General features: G+C 37.5%; 1 protein-coding gene across 1 annotated transcript in view; it reads right to left on the bottom strand.

Moving 5' to 3' along the window:
• The window catches only part of LOC6035027, a 32,040-nt gene that overhangs the window by 5,273 nt on the left and 2,005 nt on the right, over window positions 1-24,762 (bottom strand). The window contains exons 2-4 of the mRNA XM_038259815.1: window positions 5,305-5,503; window positions 2,801-3,014; window positions 1,765-2,737 (exon numbers count right to left, since the gene is read on the bottom strand). Coding sequence (XP_038115743.1) covers window positions 1,765-2,737; window positions 2,801-3,014; window positions 5,305-5,503 — 1,386 coding nt within the window. The remainder of the gene's footprint in view (window positions 1-1,764; window positions 2,738-2,800; window positions 3,015-5,304; window positions 5,504-24,762) is intronic.

Below are 24,762 nucleotides of genomic sequence, written 5' to 3'. Positions count from 1 at the left end.
CATTTTTCAAAATCGATAGTGAGAATCGATTCTCCAGACAATTTTACATAAAAGTCTTCATTTTGACTATTGCCCTAAGTCCAATCGTTGGGAAGATACAGCGGTTTTAAAAATAAAATTGTTGAAAAAATAGGTATTTTGGTGGTTTTTGGCAATTTCTGTATGACAGACTTGGTTTTTCAGTCTCGTAAATATTTTTACCGGAAAACTCTTCCATTTTCCCATAAGTATATCTTTGATTTTGCATTTCAATTAAATGTATGGGCTTACAGATATAAGTTTAATTACATTGCTCATAACTGTAAATAGAATATTTTTTTCAGTGTGGTTGAAACCTGGATAGTAAATAAGCATACGTAAATAATAAGACAAGTCAAAATGAAAAAACTGTCAGAGGCAAACTTATGGGAAATGGGACGAGCTTTCCGGTTAAAATATTCACGAGACTGAAAAACCAAGTCTGTCATATAAAAATTGCCAAAACCCCCCAAAAACCTATTTTTTTTCAACATTTTTATTTTTAAAACCGCTGTATCTTCCTAAGGATTGGACTAGGGGCAATGGTCAATATGGAGACTTTATTGTAAAATTGTTTGGGGAATCGATTCCCATTATCGATTTTGAAAAAAATGACTTTTCGACCTCTTTTCAAAAAAACAGTTGCAGTAAATGATTTTTGTATTTTTTTAGGAGAGACACACCATCCTGCATTTTTCATGAGTCTTTATGTTAAAATTTCTTCAAAAATTTTGAGCGAAAAAAAACCGTGACATCACCGTCAAATTTAACTTTTAAACTTAAAAACTGAAAAATCTCATAGATGTGGCGTGTATTTTTGTTTCAGTGTATTTTTTTCAGAAAGCTTGTCCAATTTTCTACAAGTTTGTCTTTGACCACTTTATGATACGATGCAACTGCTTCGAGATACAGTAACATTGAAATTGCAAAATACAAAAATATTTAAATATCTTACGCCCTTCTCAAATTATATTTTCGAGTACTATTGGCTCCATATACACAAAAATGGCTTATATAGGCCTAGGATAACATGTCTACAAAGTTTCATTGAAATCGGAAAGGGTCGGGTACAAAAGTACCAGAAAAATTCCTGATTTGAGCTGGAATTGCTCTATCATATTTTTAATTATTGAGATTAAGTGTGACTCCTAAACTACTTTAAAAAGTTTTTGAATTTATAAATTCAAGATGGCGGCCAAAATGGCGGCGATGAAATACCGAGAAAATGTGCTTCGTAATTTTTAAGGCAATTAACCATTCAAATTTGACTAAAATGGGATCACCCAACTCGATTTTTATGTCAAAAGCAAGAAAAAAAAAATCTATTGATCTGCTTTATCTGAAGTCGGATTCGGATAAGCGAGTCTTCCGATTATGGAGTATGGACTGTATTTTAATGTCTTCAATTTTATTTCAATGAAAAATCCTTCCTTGAATCGATTCAGTCATTTTTGAAATTGCAATATTTTTTTGTATTTTCATAAAGTAACAAGTATTTGAATAGTTTGAATTTGTTTTTAAATGCTTAAATTTGTTGTTTAGAAGTGCTCAACACGGATTGAATGTAGCTGAGTAAAAAAATTAACAAAATTATTCAAGAGATAGAAAATAAATTTCAAACGAGTATGATTGGAATTCCAGATGTTTCCCAACTTTTTAACAAAAAAATCTCAAATTCCCGACTTTCCTAACTTGAGTGGCCACCCTGAAATTAATTCTTATTGTCAACCGAATAAAAATGCTTACCATCCGAGGTGGACTTGTACAGCGTGCGGAACGTCTTGTCCAGCCCGCTGCCGGTGGACCCCTTGTCGAAGGCAATCTCCGCCGAGGCGAACCCAGCTGCTGCGCTGGCCGCCTCCTTGTTGAACATGCTTTCCGCGAGCAGATTCGCGGAACAGTCGCCGCCGGCCATCGTCTTGAGCCGGTTTGTCATCGTCACGTCGTAGTCCCGGATGAACTCGTCGATGTTCTTGAGGGAAGCGTTGTCTACGAGTTTGGCGCTGGACGTGTGACTGCCGCCGCCGCCGCCGCCGTGGTGCTTCTTGGACGAGACCATTTTGTTGAGGGCGTCGTGCGAAATGGTTCGCAGCTTGGAGGGATTATACTTGAGCAGCTCGATGATGTCGTGAAGCGACGCGGACGAGAGCTGGTGCTGGGACTGGGTGCTGTTGTAGCTGGCGGCGGTCGCGTGGTGGCTACGGCCGCCCGTCGTCGGGTCCGAGTCCATCCGGTTGAAGATACCGTTCGAATGGTACGACAGCGACCGTTCGAGCCTGCTCGGATCGCGCACCGTAATGTCGTTACCGGACAGGTGGTGGTGGTGGTTCAGGTTCTTAGCACTGATGGTTTTGAAGGAACGATTGCGCTGGAGATTTTCGCGGATCTGCGAGTGGCGGTCCAGTTCCGCCCGACGGGTGTTTGCACTTGTGGGTGCGATGGCGACGTTCGGATTGGTGCTGGTCGTGATGGCGCTCTGGAAGTTGATATGTGGTAGAAAGGGCTCCCGCGTGGCCGTCGCTATGCTGGCGCCGGCCAGCTGGGTCGTTGATGTGTGGGGGCGCTGGTAGTGTGGCACCGTCGAACCGATCGGACCAGCCGAAAAGGTGGGACGGGCAATGGGGGATCTTTCCTCTTTGACGACGACTTCTTCCGAGAGGGCGCCACTCGCTAGTTTCTTTTTCTTCATGTTCAGCTTGGTTTTGATTTGATTCAATTTCTGAGGGATAAAAAGGACACTTGTTAGTACAATGTTAGCTTCGAAAGCACTCACCGTACGAACCTCTGCCGTGATTTTATCATCGCGTTCCTTCTGCGTTTCACGCTCAAACTCTTCCGCGTCCAGGTCGGCACAGCTCTGGCTGCCGATGGTCCTGGACACGGATCCCTTGATGTTGTCCGACGCCTTCTCGGCGCGCACCTTCATCAGCCGGTGGATGTTCTTCTTGTTGACCAGCAGCTTCAGGCCGGGCGTCTTGAAGTTGGCCGCGTCTTGCCTGCAGTACGAGAAACATTAATATCCAGGGTGACTTACACCCCAGGAACGCCAAGTTCGCAGAACTACGCCATTCTACAGTGCAAACATTCCAGAGAGCACGGAATGCCGGTGCGCAAAAAATATGATGAACTCGCTCACATTCCACAGCACAACCGCCACACACAATAAAATCAATTAACAGATCACGTAACACGATTGCCCGAATCTCGCGGGAGTTGCGCGCGCGCTCGCTCTCTGTCTGTGTTGATATGGGTGTGTTGTGTGCGCGCAGCAATCCAGAGCTTCGACGACGAAGTCGTCATCGCGGTGCAGAAGATTTCTGAATTCAAACGACATCTGTGCACAACTACAGCCCCGCGAGCGAGATAATATTCAAATTGAAAAACTGGAATATCTCGGATCCGTGAAGGTAGGAGGAAATCTCCTTTGTCGTCTGTCTTCGGAGACGAAGAAGTGGTGGCGGGGGAGTGTCCTCCTTTGCCTGCGACGACATTTCCGGGGAGTGAACGATACTGAAGAAGCAAAAAAAAAAATCACGAGGCCCCCTTTTCAACTGTGAGGTGATGTCTGGCAGTTATTTATAGGGTTAGTGAAATTTCACGATTTCGCGGACAGCGTGAAATCCGTGAAATTTGGCTTTTTCCGCGAAATCCCGTGAAATTTTATGTTTGTGTAAAACTGTAACTATTTTTCTCAAAATGATTTATGAAACTAGAATGAGAATAAAAATAATCTTATAACATACTGTAGAAATAAGCGAGTGAATACCCTGGTTTAATTACTAACACAGGATTAATGATTTTTTAAGATTTCGAAGACGGCGTAACGTGAAATCTATCAATTTTCTCAAATATTTTTTTTTAAATAACAACATAATAAATATTTTACCCATACAGACTATTTAAGTAAATTTTATTAGTTTACAATTGAAATGCTTGATATGAACCATTTGAGGAATTGTTAAATTTTTTTTAGAAACTTATTAAGTTTAGTAATTTGTAATTTATTGGAAACAGATTAAGGAAGGACGTTGTGATGGTTCCTTTAGGTTAGTTTAGTAATATTTTCATTGGCTGTAATAAAATTTTTACTGCATTTTATTTGAAAGGTATAGTTAAGAAGTTCTAAGTTCGAAGAAATTAAAAGAATCAAGCATTGTTTTATTCAAATTAAAATGAAGGGCATTTTTTGCTTTGAAATCAACTTTTAAAAACGTTTCTAATTTTTCTGAGTCATTTTGATTTTTTTTTCAATTCAATTCGGATTTCTTGGTGAATAATCAAGATAAAATCAGTTCTTTTGCAATTCTTAACAGAGATTTGGAGTTCCTTTCAGCTGTGTGTTGCATCATAATCCATTTTGGAACAACTTCTATAACTAAATCACTAACAAGAGCAAGTAAAATAAATTAAAAATGTTAAAAATTTCATTTTGAATAAAATAATTAAACTTATTTTTAATGTGATAAATGTCGCAAAAAATTTAACTTTTTGGTTTTGAACTTATTTTGGCTGGACAAGATTGTTGAATCTTGCTTTGATATGAAATTCAGTAAAATGAAGGAAATTCACGAAAACTTTTGAGCTTTATTAGTCAAATATAAAAAAAAAAACAGTTCAATAAATGAGAATACGCATGCCCTACATTTTGTTTAAAAATATATATAGAGCCCATCCATTAACCAGGTGGAATCTTTTAGGAAAATCAGGAGAATTTTTTTTGTGTCAGGTTCAAATTTATTCAAATTGTTTTTAGGTTATTTAAATAATATATAATGAAGCATAAAAAGCAGTTTCTGTAATTTAAACAAAAGGTTTTTATAGTTATTTTAACATTTTTCACGTTCCGCGAAATTTGCGTGAAATTTGGTGTTTTGAAATTGAGGTCCCCGTGAAATTTGCAATTTTTGAGCGTGAAAAATCACTAAGCCTAGTTATTTATAACTACACTCTCTTGTCATATGGTTGTGTTCTGCGAAGATTGGTCTCACGTCGTGAGCCCACCAGAATGAAACGACTACGACTTGCTTGTAAAGTAGATCAATTGGCATCGATCTGTTGCAAGGCAGAAGAAGGGAGGGGCGGGCACGTGACATCCGACATGGTGGCAAAAATGAAGACAAACTGTGAAATTGGATGTTCGCTCGCACTTAATCGTTATCGAGAGGAAGCGCAATCTGCTGGAAACAATGCACCACTAAAAGTTTGCCGAGTGCGGCAGCAGCTATAAATAGATTCTAACGTTCCAGGAACGGCGACCAACCCACAACATAAATTAGTAACACTGACCTTGACAGCACGTCGCTCATGTCGAACCAGTTTTCGTAGTCGGAGATGGTGACGACCCGCTTGGACGATATCGGGCCACCCTTCATGCCCAGCACCAGCTTGAGCCGGGACCCGTTGACCAGCGGGACGTCCCGCATCTCGGTCGCGTCCGCCAGCTCCCGGTGCTGGTACAGCAGGTGCTGCTGGCTGACCGGGATTCCTGCGGGAGGGAAAGAGTGAGAAAAGGGAATCGGTTAGTATACGTAATAAAACTGTATTTAAAAAAAACGTATTATCTAGAAAACCTAAACCTAAAAAACAAAACAATGTTGTTGTTACGAACGATGCCATAACAGGATGTAATTTGAGAAGAGCTTTTTTGAAACGTTTACTGAACTGCATTGGAAACACTAATCTATAAATAGAACACTTTTGGCAAATTATCATGGGATTGTTCCAAGTAGCAACAATAATGGACTGGACATAAAAGCACGGTGCTGGTTTACTTTTCAATAGATCATCATTGTTGGGGAATATATAGAGTACAAAATAGCATCATGTAACTAAGCTGTACAACATTGAATATGCTTAGGCATGTGAAAAAAAGTAATGTGGATATAGATGCAAATCCAGGAAAATTAGGCGTAATACGTCACAAAGTTTTGAACTATGAACTTAAAGCATGAATTATCCAACCGTCGAGAATAAAAGTTCATAACTTCACAACAAATTTTTGTTGCTGAAAAAAGTTTAATGAATTTTTATCTACTGAAATTTAAGTAAACGATTCAGTAATTTAGATTTTTCTGAATTCTCAGTTAACTGATATTTGTCACTTTGACAGATGATTTACTGAAATTTAAGTAAAATAGTTGTCAACACAACTGAAATTTCAGCAAAAGAAACGTCAAATTATGATGCTGACAATTACGTAATTTTCTTGTGGCAGTTTGACACAGACATGCATCCGTTCTAACTCCTCTTTTAGATGATCTTGTTTAGCATTTCGCATAGATGAAACCCAGCATGTTGTGCCAGTGATTAGACTACACTAATTACCAGAGCTGAAAATGTCAGGGGTCATGACGTGAAAATCGGTGACGCTGACTCGAATTTTTGAGATCCATTCACTAAACCGCAAAACCGTGACATAAACATTCCCGACTCAGTCGTGAGTGCCCTAGCTCACTGAGCAGCTGCAATGCGAGGCAGTAGTCGACCAACGCTCATTCGACGTTGCACGCATACACATAAAGAAACAAGTTTTTACACAAAAAGTTGGTATTTATGCGTGGAAATGTAATTTTAAATATAAGTAATGGTTGTTTTAAGTGTTTTGCACAGTCTAGAACCATTCAATTACTTAAAAATAGTCAAAATAGTGTTTAGAGAGGATTTTACGAGTCAGTCATACGACACGAATTGAGTGAGTGTAGCTCATTTTTTTCACGTCTCTCATTCTCCAGCAGCCGACCGGCACGAGTCAGGCGGCAGTGGTTGAACGGACACAGTAGGCTTACAGTCACATGCTAGCAGTGAACTGACATTTTGGATTGCTTCATGTGTACGCAGGCCTGACGCTGATCTTTAAAGCTCCCGAAGACCCCGAAAAATAATATCGAAAACTAAGTGATATATAGACAAATCCAGCGAAAGCTGAGAGATTTGCCAGCTCTCATACTAAATGTCTTGATTTTCATACTTTTTGTTAATATTCTTTTAAAATCAAGTACTTAACATATGAAAACTAAATATTCCTGCTGAATCGAATGGTGTAGGGGAAATTCTCGTATGTTTGGCAGGTTAAGCACTCGCTCCTAATTCCGTCCAAATTGCTCATTTTCACTATTTAAACAATTAATTTTGCAAAACTTTTGATACAAACTTGCTTGCTCACTTCTTATTGAGCTAATTATCACTCGAATTCAGTTGAAAACGCTTTTTATGAGCTGTAATTGAATGTCAAAGTGCTGATATGGCAACAAAAGAGGCACGCTGGAATTAGATGCTGATTCCCTACTTATCTCGATTGCAAATTTTTCGAACAGTTTTTATTTTAATAGCATTCTAGACACATTTTGTAAACCTAATCAATCAATACTTTTATCATAAATAATCATTTTATTGCTTAAAAATTGAGTTTTCCTGAGCTCCCATATTCAAATACATGGAAGCTGTCATTTATAACACCTTTGGCCACCTACACGGAGAAAAAAGAGTTCTCAAAATCGTGAACAGGCGTTCATGAAAATGGGAACCATTTGAACACTTTGTTCGTGGTTCCCTTTTTCATGAACGCTTGTTCACAATTTTGGGAGCTCTTTTTTCTCCGTGTAGCGGCCATTTCAAACTGGATTCGTCTATAGCCTAAGAACCTTTAAACGCACTCAAAGAGCTTTTAAGAAGTTTTTTTTTAAGAGCTTAAGACAACATTCACATGCAAATATCACTAAATTAGTTTTTTCTAATGAACCAATGTTTTCTACGCATTTGTCTGCGCCGAGACACCTCCTCGACAGCCGGGATTGTCCTCAGCAGGACGGGGAGTGGACTGTAAAGACTCCTTGGTTGGGCTTGGTCCGAATCGAAGAAGAAAAGGCCTGGTCGTCGGTTCTGGGTGATGTTTATTAGGTGTGCCCTTTAGCCGGGGCTTGGTGGTACTGGATGGGGATTACAATTCTGATCGCCTTCTTATAGGCGAGGGCACGAGGATTTGTGTGATCTACACAGAAAAAAAAAATCCGGTAAATTTACATCATTTATGATGTACCAAAAGTGCACGTCATTAATGATGCGAATTTACATCAAATTCATTGTAAATTTAAATGCCATCCAATGTAAATAATCCGAACAAATTATGCTTTGAAAACATGTAAATTTCCGATGAAACTAACGTAAATTTACAAAAGGTGTAAATTTTTTTCCCCCGTTGAATCTAGAATCAGATGTAATTTTCAATAGCATAGCGATTTGTATTGGTACAAAACCTTCTTTGAAATGCATGCTTACGGTTTTGTATTGAATCTATTTAAACTCAATACTAAACAAAACATACAATTCAAAGTGCTTAAAACAATACAAGTTAATGCTTATGATAAATACATCAAAATCTAAATTCAACGGGGTTAGCGAAAGGGATGAAATGTCTTTTTTGCCCGTTAAAATTCACTTTTTATGTAAGTGTTTCGTTTATCGACGAATTAACTGAAATCAAATATGTTTATAAAAAAAAACATTTAACTCTGTTTCTACTTACGGCATTATTTTAAACGTCATCGGTTGACCATTTTGCTGGGCGAGATAGGACGCCGTCTTTTTTAGAAGATGACTCGGCACTTTTCCACTTTTGTACTTCAAAAACCCAGATGGCAGCACGATGTAACGCCACTTCCCTATTTAGGAAACGATCATGCCGTGTAAGCCGCTTCGACAGACAACGGTGGCCAAAACTTCTTAAACAGACAGTACTGAACCGACGACAACGACCTTCAATCTATCAAAAAAATAAATAAATAAATAATTAAATCCCATATACTCTCGCATCAAATTAAATTTCACTTACCTTTATTTTGGGAACCGTGGTGTAAGGGTAAGCGTGATTGCCTCTCACCGTCGGCCTGGGTTCGATCCCAGACGGTCCCGGTGGCATTTTTCGAGACGAGATTTGTCTGATCACGCCTTCCGTCTGACGGGAAGTAAATGTTGGCACCGGACTAAGCTAAAGCTTAAGTGGAGTTAGCTCAGTCCAGGTGCAGGAGTCGTCTCCCTGGGTCCTGTCTCGGTGGAGTCGCGAATAAGACGTCCTTGCAAGCTCGCAGAGGCTTGCTTAACCCAAACCTTACACCGTTTTACCACAAATGATGAATGAACTAGTGCCCACCTTTCCGCTCCTCTCACACTCCGAGTCTGAAAACTGCAGACGATGTGATATGGACCAACCGCGGTTTTAGCCTTACCGCCCAAAGGAAAAAAAAAACTGCAGCCGAAAATAGCGGATCAAAACAAATATTGCACGATTAAAATAAAAGATCAATACATTTTAACATTAATTTAAAAAAAGCAAGAAAAATACGGATTAAACCTAATATGATTACTAGATTTTCTCTAGAGTGTAAATGGTGGGTGTCTATGCTAAAACGAAACATAAACCTAACGCTCACAATGAGTAGATTGTACACACTAGATGTGTACACCACGTTGTTTTATCTAGATCGGTGTGTAGATTATGAGATGGTTTTGTTTTGCCAATGTTTTGCTGTCAAATTATTTAATAAATTTCTTCACCATCAGCGTGTTTTTTTTTGTAAACGGTCCGCGTGGAGTTCCGAGCCGCAGTAGGCCTCCGGAAAAAACCTTTTTCGGTCTTTTTGACGTGAAACTTGCACAGCACCAGGTAGCTCTTTGTTTTTATCGACATAGAACGTTGAAATTTGTGGCTGATCATATTTTAATTACCCGCTGTAGCGAAGACTGTTTCGGCCGTCAAGGAGCCGGCGCCAGCATGGACAATAACGAGAACAAACTACCGGCTCAGGTGACCGCCTGCGAAGGTGCCGCAAGCTCAATCTGCTCCGTCGCGACCTGCTGCGCGCGGCCAAGTACACCACGAAGATGCCCGCATGGAGCGTAAGGTGATCGAAACATCAACATTCCGGCCGAGCCGAAGGTGACTTTCGTGATCCGTGCTATCTATATGGTCGCCCCAAAGGACCGCAAGTTGCTGCAGCTGTTTCATCTGCGTCAGATAAACAACGCCACCTTCATCACCTATGTGTACCCCTTGCTCATGCTCATCCGCAGGCTGGTCTACAAGCGTGGCTTCGTCAAGCACCGAAACAGCCGCATTCCGAAGCTGCGCGCCGCGTACAAGCTGCAGTGCGTCGTTGACCAGATCAACACCGGTCCCGGTTCCAAAAGGTCGCAGTTTTGAATGGTCAAAATATCCTGGTCAAGGTCGTTCAAGAACAACAACGATAAGCAGTTTGCCACTAAACGAGCGCAATGGAGCAAATTTCTGCCCGGAATCCGTTGGCTGGTTTCGCAATTTCAATCTGGTAAACTTATGACTGGACAAAATTTGGCCTGAAAAAATATTTATTAAACATTGTACTTACAGTTGAGTACTATCCTCAGTCATCGCTAGTCTTGCTGGAAAGGGCCAGCTTCCCGCAACAAGATCGCTCACACTTGAATCCACCAGTTTGCCAAGATTGTGGTCGAGACATATCTGCTGGCGCATAAATACGTACGGAAGGCTCCAGCCGTCTCAGCGGACCTGCTTGTGGCGCTTGTTCGAACGCAGAATAACTACACCAACTACTGGGCCCCGTCGTACTACAAAGTCACCATGCCCCCCGCACCAAAATCTCGTGTGAAGCGTAACTCGCCTCGTATACGACCCTGACCCTTTGCTGCGCCCGAAACGGCACGTACTGTCTGGTGTCCAATACGGCAAAGCTGATGGTTAGTTAATCTGAAAATAATGTACAATTTGTTTAAGCCAAAACTTACTATTTTCAGCTCGGAACTCATCTCCGCGCCTTATGGCAGCTGTTCAGCTAGCGGACGAGTTGTTCAGATTCAGATTGACGACACTGTTTGCGCAGCGTCGGGAAGGAACATAAACAGTTTGAGGTGACCAACTTCTGGCGAACTACGCTAAGGGCGTACCCGTTGAGGGAAACGCGCGTGCCATGTCCAAACTGCAGATCGAGGGTGAAACGGCGTTCCTGGATTTGGGGTTTCCCGAGGTAACGCAGTCAACGCAGTCAAATGCTGCTGTGGTTTTATGTCCCAGAAGTCGGATGAGCAAGCCCCACAGCTGTGCTGGGACGCATTCCCCATAGCGCCCGGCCACAACCCGGTTGACAACTTTTGTCAAAAACATCCGGAAGTTGCATTATGTAAGTTTGTGAAACTGCGATTGGAATTTCCACCTATTTATTTCGATTAGAGAGAATTTAGACCAAACTAAATTATTGCCTTTTGCAAGCAGTAACATAACCTAACTTTTCGGAACCCTCAGCAAACGTCAAATCAATACAAATTGCTGCCGGATCTTTTACCGGATCTCTCCGGAAAAGATCCTGCAGCAATTTTGTATGGTGTGACGTTTGCGGAGGGTGTCGAAAAAAGGTAAACAAATCACTCCGTGCGTCAGCCAAAAAGTAGCCAAAAAACTAAAAATAAACAAACAGTGCATCCTGCTTATGTCAGTTGATACTTACAACATACTCTAAGAACGAGCGAGAAGCAGAAAGCCTTTTGAAAATCTTACCTTCTGAACCCACTTAAGAAATGCTCAAAAATCCAAAGCAATAATATACTGTTGCTACAACAATACACTTGCCTTTTTTAATCGTCGCAAAAATGAGCAGTTAATGCGAAAACACTCCCTCTTTACTGCGCAGCGCTCCAAACTTTAATAATTATCAACCGATTTGTTTTTGTCGACTGCGTGAGCTGTCATTTGGCAAACAGAAAAATATGTACTTGAAATTAAATGCTTTTTAAATTTACATTAAGAAAATTTTACATCAGAAGTACAATTACATGCATTTCAAAATTTAAAATTTAATATTTCCCAGGAACAAAAGTTCTATTTACATTAGATTCATGTTTTACATCGAATCTCATTTTACGAGAAGGGTGTTTAAATGCAATTCATCGTTTTAAATGAAATTTCAAATTTACATTAAGCCTGTTTACGTTCAAAACATGGTTTCAGTGTCGGGTAAATTTACACTTTTTTTTCTGTGTATCACAATAGAGAGTCCAAAATGACTTCTAAACTGCACAATAGAACAATTGTTGAGGCCTTGTACAAAGAGCTGGATATTCGAGAGTACGTCCAAGGTCATCAGTTTTATGATCGTGTAAGAAGCTAAATTTGGGGTAAAAAGCTAATTGCGGACGCAACAGCATTATTCATGCCAAAAACAAGAGGTTTTTACCTGGCAACAAGCATAACATTACATTAAACGAAAATGCCATCTAGAACAAGCTGAGTGCCGTTAAGAAGAGCTTTTAGTGCAGATGCATGTCTGGTTTGACAGATCATTTGCCGAAGATTGGTATTTCAGTTATTGAAATTTGATTTTGCTTGTCATTAAAAATGTTTCCAGTTCTGTTATTAAATATATTAAATATAATATGTGTAGGGGACTGGGTGTAGGGGTAAGCGTGGTTGTCTCTCACCCAGTCGGCTTGGGTTCGATCCCAGACGGTCCCGGTGGCATTTTTCGTGACGAGATTTGTCTGACCACGCCTTCCGTCGGATGGGGAAGTAAATGTTGGCCCCGGTCTAACCTAAAGGGGTTAGGACTAACAATCCAAAGGTCGTCAGTTCGAATCCCGGGGTGGATAGAAGCTTAGGTGTAAAAAGAGGTTTGCAATTGCCTCAAAAATCAAGTTTCGGACACCTAGTTTCGAGTAGGAATCTCGTAATCGGGAACGCCAAGGCAATGCTGTAGAGCGAATAGTTTGTTTTTTTTTTAATATGTATAAATTTAATACATTATTTCATCAATCGTCCAAACCTAAAAAGCAGATGGTTAGCATCGAGGCATTTGTTATTAAAAAAATTCTTACTTTTGTTTCTAAAGATCACAATACAAAGTTTAAAAGAGGATTTTCTATCGGCAGCATTCAGGGTTACCAGGTCAAAATTTGAAAAATCTGGCAAACTATTGATAAAAAATCTAGAAAAAAATCTGCGTACAAAAATCTAACAAATCACACTGATGAAGGTAAGGGAGGATATGAATTAATTTAAAAGCATGTATGGTTTTATTGTTTTTCTGGCCTAAAAAAGGTAGAATTCAATTTTTTAAGACAAACAAATTCTAATATTTTTGATTATCAATTAAATTTGTTAATTTTAATCAAAAAGTTGTTCTAAATGAACATAAAGTGAAAAAAAAAAACAGGCAAAATCTGTAAATATCTGGCACTGAAAAGGATGAATCGTTATTCTGATTGACAGATAAAAAAAACTGACATTCCCAGATTTATCTGGCAACCTAGTGACCCTAGCAGCAAAAAATAAAAAAATAAATGTAAATATCGAAATAACAAGCCATAGTTTAAACATTTGCATGGAATCAGTGTTTTAAAATGCATTTCATACTAATTCAGATGTTTTGAAATCATATGTTTTCAAAAAATGTAAGATTTGAAGAAACCATATTTTCTAGGGAAACAACTTTTTGCGCTAATAATCATCGAACATTTTCAAAAATACAAAAGATTTTTAAATCAACCCAAGCATGCTAAAAATGATTCTAAACGCATGCGTTTTAAATTGATTTCAGCTGATTGCACTTAAAATGGCATTGGAATTTTGAAGTTTTTGAAAACAAAACGTTACTTAGGGGAAAGTGGGGCAAGTGTAACAAGCTAAGGAAATGCTCGTTATAACCCATTAAAAAATTAAAAAAAACTGTCGGATTTTATTATAATCATCTTATTCTAGGTCTTGACTAAGACTTTGTCTGAGCAAGTTTTAAAAAAATCCTGTTTTTTATGTAAAAAATTGATTTTAAAAATTTTGATTTTCCGTACGTTCTACTCAACTAGTGGGGCAAGACGAACAACCCGTTGGGGCAAGAGGAACAATGCATGAAAAAACATGTTAATTTGCTAACAATTGAACTGTTATCACTTAGATACATCAGATTAGAATGTATTTGAAAGGTTTCTTCCATTTTTAGACAAAATAATAATGTTTTACTAAAAATTTTATCGTTTTCACAAAAAAAAATATTATTAAGATAGATAGTAAATTTTCATAATATCACTTTGTTTTGTATTTTTTTTTAACAATTGTTTATCAGTTTTTAAGTACTTTCATGTATTTATTTCCCAATAAAATATGTTGTTGCAGCAATTCGTAATTTTTTCCATACTAAAAATCCATATGGTACACTTGCCCCACCTGAACAAGATTTTTTAAAAGCTCTCAACAAAAATAACCAAAAGCTTAATCATACTCTCTAATAGGTGCAAGTCATTGGTTGGAACACTACTGATCTAGGAAAAATAGCATTTTGATAAAATGAGTCTTAAAACGAACCGTGAGCCTTATTTTGTACATTCCAAATATTATAAGAAAACAAAGGTTTTGAAAAAACTTCATTAAATCTTATGCCCCGTGGCGTTTACGTCGCTTTGGCGGTTATGTGGTAGTAGAATCAGCTAATTGCATTGCTAGCAACAATTCCTCATACTGGAAATAATCAAAATTGTAAAAATTACGGCCGTACGAGCGATTGTTCCTCTTGCCCCGTATGGTCGTCTTGCCCCACCTTCCCCTAATCCACCTTTAGGTGGTTGTTACCTTCCTCTCATTTATAGAGTGATTCCAATCCCCCTTAAGTGTCCACATGGTTTATGGAACGTGTTCGCAGCACCTAAGAGGTCCTTATAAAAATAAGTAATGAGTAAAAAACAGACCTACAGACTTATTGTCAAGATTATACAGACACCGCTTTTGAGAAAAATGGCATCCTTCTACACGGCTTTTTCGTGGCGATCAGACCCGACCATTTGAGGTTATGTAAATTCAGACCATTTTTTGTAGGATAGGTAAGTCAGATCTTGAAAATTTTTAATCCACAAAAAAAAGTATTTCCGAACTTATCTAAAAATATATGATATGGCAGGTTGTCATGCAAAAACCACAATTTTTTGCAAATTGTGAAATTTCTATGCAGCAGTTTTTTAAGCATAACTTTTGATGTGCTCTACTAAATCTTATAAATTCTGAAGTTCTAATGCTCTAAAATTAATTTTGTTTTACTTTAGACTATTGAAATAAAAAAAATTAAATACTTATACATTACAGTTTAAAACGTAAAAACAAACAAAAAAAAACGGAAAAATAATGTAATATAATGTATAATTATTAAACTTTAAAATACTCAAAAACAAAAAGTTCAATTCTTAAAAGTTTTTGTAATTTTAAAAGTACTGCAGCATTTGTTTTAAGCTTATTCGCCCCCATCTAATGAACAGTACCGCTAGAACCTTTTTTAAGCAAAAAAAATCGCCAATGCTTACATATTTTAGAAACTTATGATTGCAGAACAACTAAACAGGTGAAATGTAAAACACATTATGTTTTGTCCATTTTTCTTGAAGGGGTCACAAAAAGAATGTGCAGATTGAATAATATAGCCTAAATTTGAAAAGTGTAAAATTCCAGAGTTTTTTTTAAATATATCTTATAAGCTTGGAATTCCCTTTGTTTATAGGACATTTTCTAACAAAACTCTAGAATTGCAGAATGAAGAAAATTTTAGTAGATTTACGCAAATTGCAGTTCCCAATAGAGGTGGGCAATACCGCTCTTTTTTAGGAGCCGCTCATTTTCGTTCGCTTATTAAAAAGGTCCGCTCTTTTGAACGGATCTTTCGCTCTTTTTCAAAGTTTGGATAAAGAGGGTTTTTTTTAAAGAATCGTGTGATTTTATAAGTTACAAGCCTTACCCGAAAAACTTCGTCTTTTCCTTTTTTCGTTTGTTGACGTTTTTAGCTCTTTCCTTGTCAGCCTACTGTGATCAAAATTTGATTCTACGTAACTTTACCCATACAATCTGCCGATTTTCCGGAATCGGTTCCAGAGTGGCCAAAGTTGTAACTTTTTGGCGTAAGAACCATCCTTGGACTCATACGAACCCAACGCAACAAACAGCACCTCGATCCGAAATTCCGTGTTGAATTGATTCGCGTTCGAACAAAACCGTCGAAATTTTTTATATATATAGATTTCACCTTGGATTTCACATTGGACTTTTATAAATTATTTGATAAAACAAATTAAAACTATAACGAGAAGATGCCCTTGGAAACCATAAGTCTTGGTGGTCTCTTTGTCAAGATTTCTACTAAAACCTAAACATTCGAGTAATTGATCCAAACTTAAATCTAGGATGCTGGAAAAATTGTGTTTTATTGAGTTTATTTCTGCAAGAATTGAACTAATGCTGATGTTTTATTTGAAGAAAATATTCTGTGAACTCTTTTCTAGGTACATTCTGATTCAATCGATAAAGCCTATAAACGCTAAAGTTTAATTGGACAAACGTGTTTATTTTGCAATTTGAAATGCTCAAATTCGTATTCTGGTATTACTTTAGTGTAACATCAGCTGTACAATGATTTTTGTTCATTTTGTTTAGACAATAATTTACTTTTGAGATAAATTTTTATTAGAATTGAAATATTTGAAATTGCATTTTCAATTATCAAAAACAAAATTATAAGTACTTTTTTTAATTCAATCACTTATATTTATAACATAAATCATGCCATCTTGAAACGGTTCTTCCAAAAGACCGAAGTTTAAAAAGAACCGCGGTTCTTTTTTTCAGAGCCACGGTTCGTTCGCTCTTTTTAGTGAACCAGCTCTTTGAGCAGCTCGATCTTTTTTGCCCACCTCTAGTTCCGAAGATATCTTAGTTTCAAATTAAGGTTTAAAAATTAAAAAAAACAATGAGGTTTTTAAAAGTATTAAAAAGAGAAATTGATTTCACCCGTCAAAAAAAATCGATTGCTAGCTAAAGAGGCAGCTGTTTGGTTTGCACGGCCCAACAGAAAACAAATGCTGTCCAAAATTAGCTCCGCGAAATTCTAAATTGAGCTGCAATCGCTAACAAAAACAACAGCAAAAAAAAATACAGGCAAAGCGAAAAAAAAATCATCACGCGCCACGAACTCGTTCGACCTTGACTGGTTACATTCACATTTGCGGCAATGTTTTCGGATTGATAAGCTTGCGCCAGAGTACTTGATAAGCACCCGGTTGGATTATTTCTAATACCGGCTGGAATGTTCATATTTTGACCATTTCGACGAACAAACTAACGATGGCTCATTTTGGACTTTTATTCCAGCCACTAATGAAGTCCTTATTGATTGTATTCAACTGGTCTCATCACAGTGCATCCCGCTGCAAGTGATGATGATAAAAGTGCACTTTTCTGGCTTCTAGAGATTGAATATTGACGCCCACGCCGCAGTAGTTGGGCGCGTCGCGACGTCGCCATCCAACGCACACTGGGAAAAAAGGGACCGGCAGCCCCATGAATTAGATGCCGCTGAAATTTTAACTTGGAAATATATGTTTATTATGTAAAAAAATCCGGGGAATCAAATGGTGATGGTTTCGTCTGCCGGAGATAATGGGAAAGGGTCCATTTTGCCCAAATATCCCCTAAAATGCAACCTTTTTATATTATATGCTACATTACGAGAAATACCGCAGGTTTTTAGACTTCAAAATAAGTGAACTTTATGTAAAAAACCATGACAAATCGATTGGTGAAGGTTTCACGTGCCGGAGACACCGAGAAAGGTCTTATTTTGCCCCAATTAACCCTATATTCGATTTTTCATGTAATTTGCTCCACATCGTAAAGTGCCGCAGTTTTTTAGACTTCAAAATAAGTGAACTTTATGTAAAAAACCATGACAAATCGATTGGTGAAGGTTTCACGTGCCGGAGACACCGAGAAAGGTCTTATTTTGCCCCAATTAACCCTATATTCGATTTTTCATGTAATTTGCTCCACATCGTAAAGTGCCGCAGTTTTTTAGACTTCAAAATAAGTGAACTTTATGTAAAAACCATGACAAATCGATTGGTGAAGGTTTCACGTGCCGGAGACACCGAGAAAGGTCTTATTTTGCCCCAATTAACCCTATATTCGATTTTTCATGTAATTTGCTCCACATCGTAAAGTGCCGCAGTTTTTTAGACTTCAAAATAAGTGAACTTTATGTAAAAAATCATGACAAATCGATTGGTGAAGGTTTCACGTGCCGGAGACACCGAGAAAGGTCTCATTTTGCCCCAATTATCCCTATATTCGATTTTTTCATGTAATTTGCTCCACATCGTAAAGTGCCGCAGTTTTTCAGACTTCAAAATAAGTGAACTTTATGTAAAAAACCATGACAAATCGATTGGTGAAGGTTTCACGTGCCGGAGACACCGGGAAAGGTCTCATTTTGCTCCAAATAACCCTATATTCGATTTTTTAATCTAATTTGCAAGTGTTATATAGTTTGAAAAAATCACTTATTCTAAAAATATTAAACATTGCAGCCTTACCCGTTGTGCTTCTATGATGAGCAACCAGGCGAGCATACACACAAACGTTACAAACACGCTCGGACTCACCTCGCTCGTAAAACGACTCCTGAAGCCAATTTATTGGACATAATGAGGCTATCGCTGACCTGGTCGGACCTGAATATGTCCGATACCAACTTTCGTTCGAACACCATCTATTTCTTTATTGATGAATAATGTTAGGAAATGCACATTTTTCCATATAAGGGACATTTGGGGCAAACGGACCTATTTCTGGTGTCTCCGGTGCATAAAAATTTTCACCAATCGATTTGTCATGGTTTTTTACATAAAGTTCACTTATTTTGAAGTCTGAAAAACTGCGGCACTTTACGATGTGGAGCAAATTACATGAAAAAATCGAATATAGGGATAATTGGGGCAAAATAAGACCTTTCTCGGTGTCTCCGGCACGTGAAACCTTCACCAATCGATTTGTCATGGTTTTTTACATAAAGTTCACTTATTTTGAAGTCTGAAAAACTGCGGCACTTTACGATGTGGAGCAAATTACATGAAAAAATCGAATATAGGGATAATTGGGGCAAAATAAGACCTTTCTCGGTGTCTCCGGCACGTGAAACCTTCACCAATCGATTTGTCATGGTTTTTTATATAAAGTTCACGTATTTTGAAGTCTGAAAAACTGCGGCACTTTACGATGTGGAGCAAATTACATGAAAAATCGAATATAGGGTTAATTGGGGCAAAATGAGACCTTTCTCGGTGTCTCCGGCAAGTGAAACCTTCACCAATCGATTTGTCATGGTTTTTTATATAAAGTTCACGTATTTTGAAGTCTAAAAAACTGCGGCACTTTACGATGTGGAGCAAATTACATGAAAAAATCGAATATAGGGATAATTGGGGCAAAATGAGACCTTTCTCGGTGTCTCCGGCACGTGAAACCTTCACCAATCGATTTGTCATGGTTTTTTACATAAAGTTCACTTACTTTGAAGTCTGAAAAACTGCGGCACTTTACGATGTGGAGCAAATTACATGAAAAAATCGAATATAGAGATAATTGGGGCAAAATAAGACCTTTCTCGGTGTCTCCGGCACGTGAAACCTTCACCAATCGATTTGTCATGGTTTTTTACATAAAGTTCACTTATTTTGAAGTCTAAAAAACTGCGGCACTTTACGATGTGGAGCAAATTACATGAAAAATCGAATATAGGGTTAATTGGGGCAAAATGAGACCTTTCTCGGTGTCTCCGGCACGTGAAACCTTCACCAATCGATTTGTCATAGTTTTTTACATAAAGTTCACTTATTTTGAAGTCTAAAAACCTGCGGTATTTCTCGTAATGTAGCATATAATATAAAAAGGTTGCATTTTAGGGGATATTTGGGCAAAATGGACCCTTTCCCATTATCTCCGGCAGACGAAACCATCACCATTCGATTCCCCGGAGTTTTTTACATAATAAACATATATTTCCAAGTTAAAATTTCAGCGGCATCTAATTCATGGGGCTACGGGTCCCTTTTTTCCCAGTGTGACGGTTCTAACCCCTGCACTGGCTGGAACGCCAGCAGTTGGCATGGAGATGGTTCCCGGGAAGGGCAAACAGGCGCGACGAGGATATTCGATATCGACCCCGGCCCCCCCGGTGGGAGTACATACCTAGTTGGAGCTTGGAAAACAGCCCGATAAATTACTGTTTATTTTAGGACAAGGCTTCACTTTTTCATCCAGGTGCTGGCGCATAATTACTAGGAAGGACGTCGATGCAAGGCGAGAAGCAATAATTAATTGACGTTTCATTGTGTACCCTTTCATAAGAGTGGCATTACATTGATTGCAGGATTGTTGTAAAACAGAATCTGCAGGACACTTCTGGGAAGAAAACTGATCAATTGCACTATACTAAAAATAGCAGTTCCTGGCTCCCTCAATAATTACAACCCCACTCCATCCCTAAAGCCATACCTGAGGCCAATTGTGGCTATTTTTGGTCGGCGCCAAAAGTTCCTATAGCTAGAGTATGAAAGCTCCTAATTAATAGCAGCCAACCCACCCCACCACAGACAGACAGGACCAAGCCACAATCTAGCCGGTCAAAAAGGGAAAACATTAGAAGACAAAACAACCAACCACACGAACCAAACGGGCAGACGGGGTCGTTTTGAGTATCTACTAAAATTAAACGAGCGCCGCCGCATCGGTCGGTCGTGGCCGCGGCGGAACTCTGACGTCCTCGTCTCTCGCGAAAGAAGGCTGTCTTTTAGGTCAAGACGCAATTTTGTTGTTATTGCCAACGCGTCGTCGTCGTCGTCGCGCGCACTTTAAAGATGTTGGGGTGGATATATCAAGTTGAATGGTTTGGCGTTTTGGCGAAAGTGTTGCCACAGATTGATAATTTGAGGTGTTCCTTTTAGCCTTCCTCACTCGAAAAAAATGACTTTTCAATAAGGCCTTGTAGACTTACCTGGATTATGAACCTGATAAATTATCTGTTATAAAGTTGTTATGATGAAGTATGCTTAAAACGATTTCATACAAAGTCTGAGAAAAGCAAAAAGGATAGCAGTTGTGAAAGAACACAAATGTATTCAGCAATTCCATTTGAAAAGGGCACAAATCGAAAAAAAAAGTTTTTGTGAAGATTCCTTGGCCAAAATAATTAAACCCATATTTTTTTGTTTGGCCGTTAGGATGACCTACACCGTGCTAGGGTGATCCCAAAAGTGGCAATTTTCGTCATTTTTTTGCAAAAACCACATTTTATTCCCGTTTGTTATCAGAACGTCATGATCATCGATAATGAGAAAAAATAATAACATTCCCAACACTTAGTCAAAAAATTGTTATTGAACAGATCCTATGAAAAATCATTCAATCTTTGATCGGGTAATTCAAGGAGCTATCACACTACCGCAAACAAACTCGCACTTTTCCGTGTTTGACAGTTTGCCAAACTCAGAACTTGTTTGCGGCAAATTCGCAAACAAGGCAAAATGTATGCAGGCTGACGTTTGTACAAACAAATCCAGGCAAACAAACAAAGCAGCCCGAGCAGACGGTAATAACTTTGGAATAACTTTATTTGATATTTGAAAATACTTAGCCAATAACATATTTTGTTATTTATAACAAGTTTTGTTATTCGCCGTTATGATTCTTTGTTATTGGAATGTTATTGTAATAACAGACTTATAACATGTTTAGTTATTCTTCGAACAAATCTTTGTTATTAGTTTTTGTTATTTTAACAACTAATCCGATCATCGCAATAACATTTGAAGTTATTCTTCCATAACAAAAAATGTTATTCCCAAGTTGTGTTTGCTTTCAATCAATATCAGACCAATAACAAATTTTGTTATGATAACATAAACTGTTATTCAACTCTTATTCAAAAATGAATTTTTCAAGAAGAATCCATAACACTTTTTGTTATTTTAACAGAATTTGTTATTGAAATGGCATGAATTTTGTTATTACCGTCTGCCCGGGAGGCAAACTGTCAAAAAGTGCGATTTTGTTTGCCGTAGTGTAGTAGCTACTTCATGTGACATTCCAACATTTAAAAAACAATCATCAGGCATACCCGAACAGACGGAAATAACTAAATTCATGCCATTTCAATAACAAATACTGTTAAAATAACAGAAAGTGTTATGGAATCTTCTTGAAAAATCATTTTTTGGATAAGAGTTCAATAACAATTTATGCTATCATAACAAAATTTGTTATTGGTCTGATATTGGTTGAAAGTCAAAACAACTTTGAAATAACATTTTTTGTTATGGAAGAATAATTGTTAAAATAACAAAAAATAATAACAAAGATTTGTTCGAAGAATAACTAAAAGTATTGTTAGTCTGTTATTACAATAACAATCCAATAACAAAAAAAATCATAACGTCGAATAACAAATCTTGTTATAAATAACATAAAATGTTATTGCCCTAGTATTTTTAAATATCAAAAAATGTTATTCCCAAGTTATTTCCGTCTGCTCGGGATACCCGAGCACACGGAAATAACTTGGAAAGGTCAGTTTTTGATATTGTGAGTATATCGGAGTATGTTATATAACAAAGATTTGAATAACTGAAACTGTTATTATGTTGTTATTTCAATAACAAACCAATAACACAGAAGGAGTCATGAAGGAATGACAAGATTTAAGGAATAAAAAAACAGCTTTCAAAAGATAATTTTATCGGATTAATTTTAGCTTAAGGACCCCATTTTATGGGCCCAATGAAATTGGTCAAAATTATTCCATAGTTCTAGTCAATTTTAGCAAAGTCCCTTAGAAGGGTATATCAAATAATAAAAAAAATCGACTATCAAAATTTCAACTTTTTAGAATAATTTCAGCTTAAGGACCCCATTTCATGTCCAAAATAATGACCCCGACGAAATTGGTAAAAAATATCCCTAGTTTTAGCCAATTTTAGCAAAAATCCGTAGGGAGTATATCAAATAATTTAAAAAAAATCTGCTTTCAAAATTCTAACTTTTTCGAATAATTTTAGATTAAGGGCCCCATTTCATGACCAAAATAATGACCCCGGCGAAATTGGTCAAAATTATCGCAACCCGGGCAGACCGTAATAACAAAATTCATGCCATTTCAATCACAAATACTGTTAAAATAACGGAATGTGTTATGGAATCTTCATGAAAAATACATTTTGGCATAAGGGTTTAATAACAATTTATGTTATCATAACAAAATTTGTTATTGGTCTGATATTGGTTGAAAGGCAAAACAACTTTAAAATAACATTTTTTGTTATGGAAGAATACCGCCAACTGTTATTGGGATGATCGGATTAGTTGTTAAAATAACAAAAAATAATAACAAAGATTTATTCGAAGAATAACTAAAAATGTTATTAGTTTGTTATTACAATAACAATCCAATAACAAAAAAATCATAACGACGAATAACAAATCTTTTTATAAATAACATTAAATGTTATTGGCCTAGTATTTTCAAATATCAAAAAATGTTATTCCCAAGTTATTTCCGTCTGCTCGGGAAAGATCTAAACATATTTAACAAAAGAAAAAATAATAACAGATTGTGTTATGGACACTTCGAAACTTTTCCATTTGTGCTATTTACGGTAATTTAATTTCCAAGTCAGAATACCAAACGAATAACAAATCTTGTTATTAAAAGAGTTTTTGAAATGTATAACATTTCCTCTTATTAGCGTGTTAATAAACATTTTCAATATAATATCACTTCAATACCAACTCTTATTATTTCATCAGAAACTGTTATTATTTTTTCTTCTAGAAGTTTAAGTTCAGGATAAAATAATAACACTTTTTGTTATTTTAACAGGATTTGTTATTGAAATATTATTAATTTTGTTATTACCGTCTGCCCGGGATAACCTATTTTTTTATTGTTGAATTTTGCTCTAACTTTATGGGAAAATTTTGCCCAATTTTTCATAAACTACATGCTATATTTTTTTTATTTTGCTAAATTGGCACAGCACTATAGAGTTATCTACGTGCGCATGTATTGCGTGTACGTTTACGAAAAAGATTGAGGTTAAATTTTGTACCCGCCAGCAAAACAAATGGCGTGCTAGTGTGCGTGAGATCGGGCTTAGATAACTCTATGGGGAAATTTTGTCAAATTTTATTTACCTTCCTACGGTATTGGGGTCCTTTTCGGCCTTTTTGAAAATTAAATTTGCCATAACTTTTGCTATATACATGCTAGAGCCTTGAAATTTTCTGACATTAAATTTATAGTATAAATACACATTTTACAAAACAAATAAACCTTGGACGACCCCTAGGGGAGCGTCCATAGCTAAAGTTACTATAAAGGTATTGGGGTCCTTTTCGACCCCAAACTTTAAAAAAATGTCAAAAATTCAGTATTTGACCGATTCCGGTTCTTTTAGTCACAAATGAAAGCTTGGAACGTCCCCTTTCCGAAATCATTCTAAAAAACAGGATTTGGTCGCTGTGGCCACCGGGAATCGGCTACAACCGAAAAAAGGCCTTATTGAGACCCCAACTTTGACGACCTGTATCTCCGGCAAATTTCAACCAATCAGGATGCTCCGGATTGCATTCGACAGGTATAAACCTGTACTTTGACCACAAATATTAATATCACGGCCAGGTTACCTACCGGTTCCGGAAATCCGGAATATCCGAAAAGCTCATATTTTACTGTTTTTCACGTATATGTGATACCAATACTCTCATGATAGTTGAAATTGTTCCATATAACTTACTAAAAACACAATACACGATTGCCAGAACCACTCTGGAGTGTTAGTGGCCACTTCCGGGTAACCTGGAACCGGTTCCCGGGTACTCGATGAACGGCTAATTTGATTTTTTTG

This window comes from Culex quinquefasciatus, chromosome 3 (assembly GCF_015732765.1).
Source record: "Culex quinquefasciatus strain JHB chromosome 3, VPISU_Cqui_1.0_pri_paternal, whole genome shotgun sequence".
In the NCBI taxonomy this organism is placed as follows: domain Eukaryota; kingdom Metazoa; phylum Arthropoda; class Insecta; order Diptera; family Culicidae; genus Culex; species Culex quinquefasciatus.
Note: the sequence above shows the minus strand (reverse complement) of the source record. Positions and strands in the feature narration are given on the sequence as shown.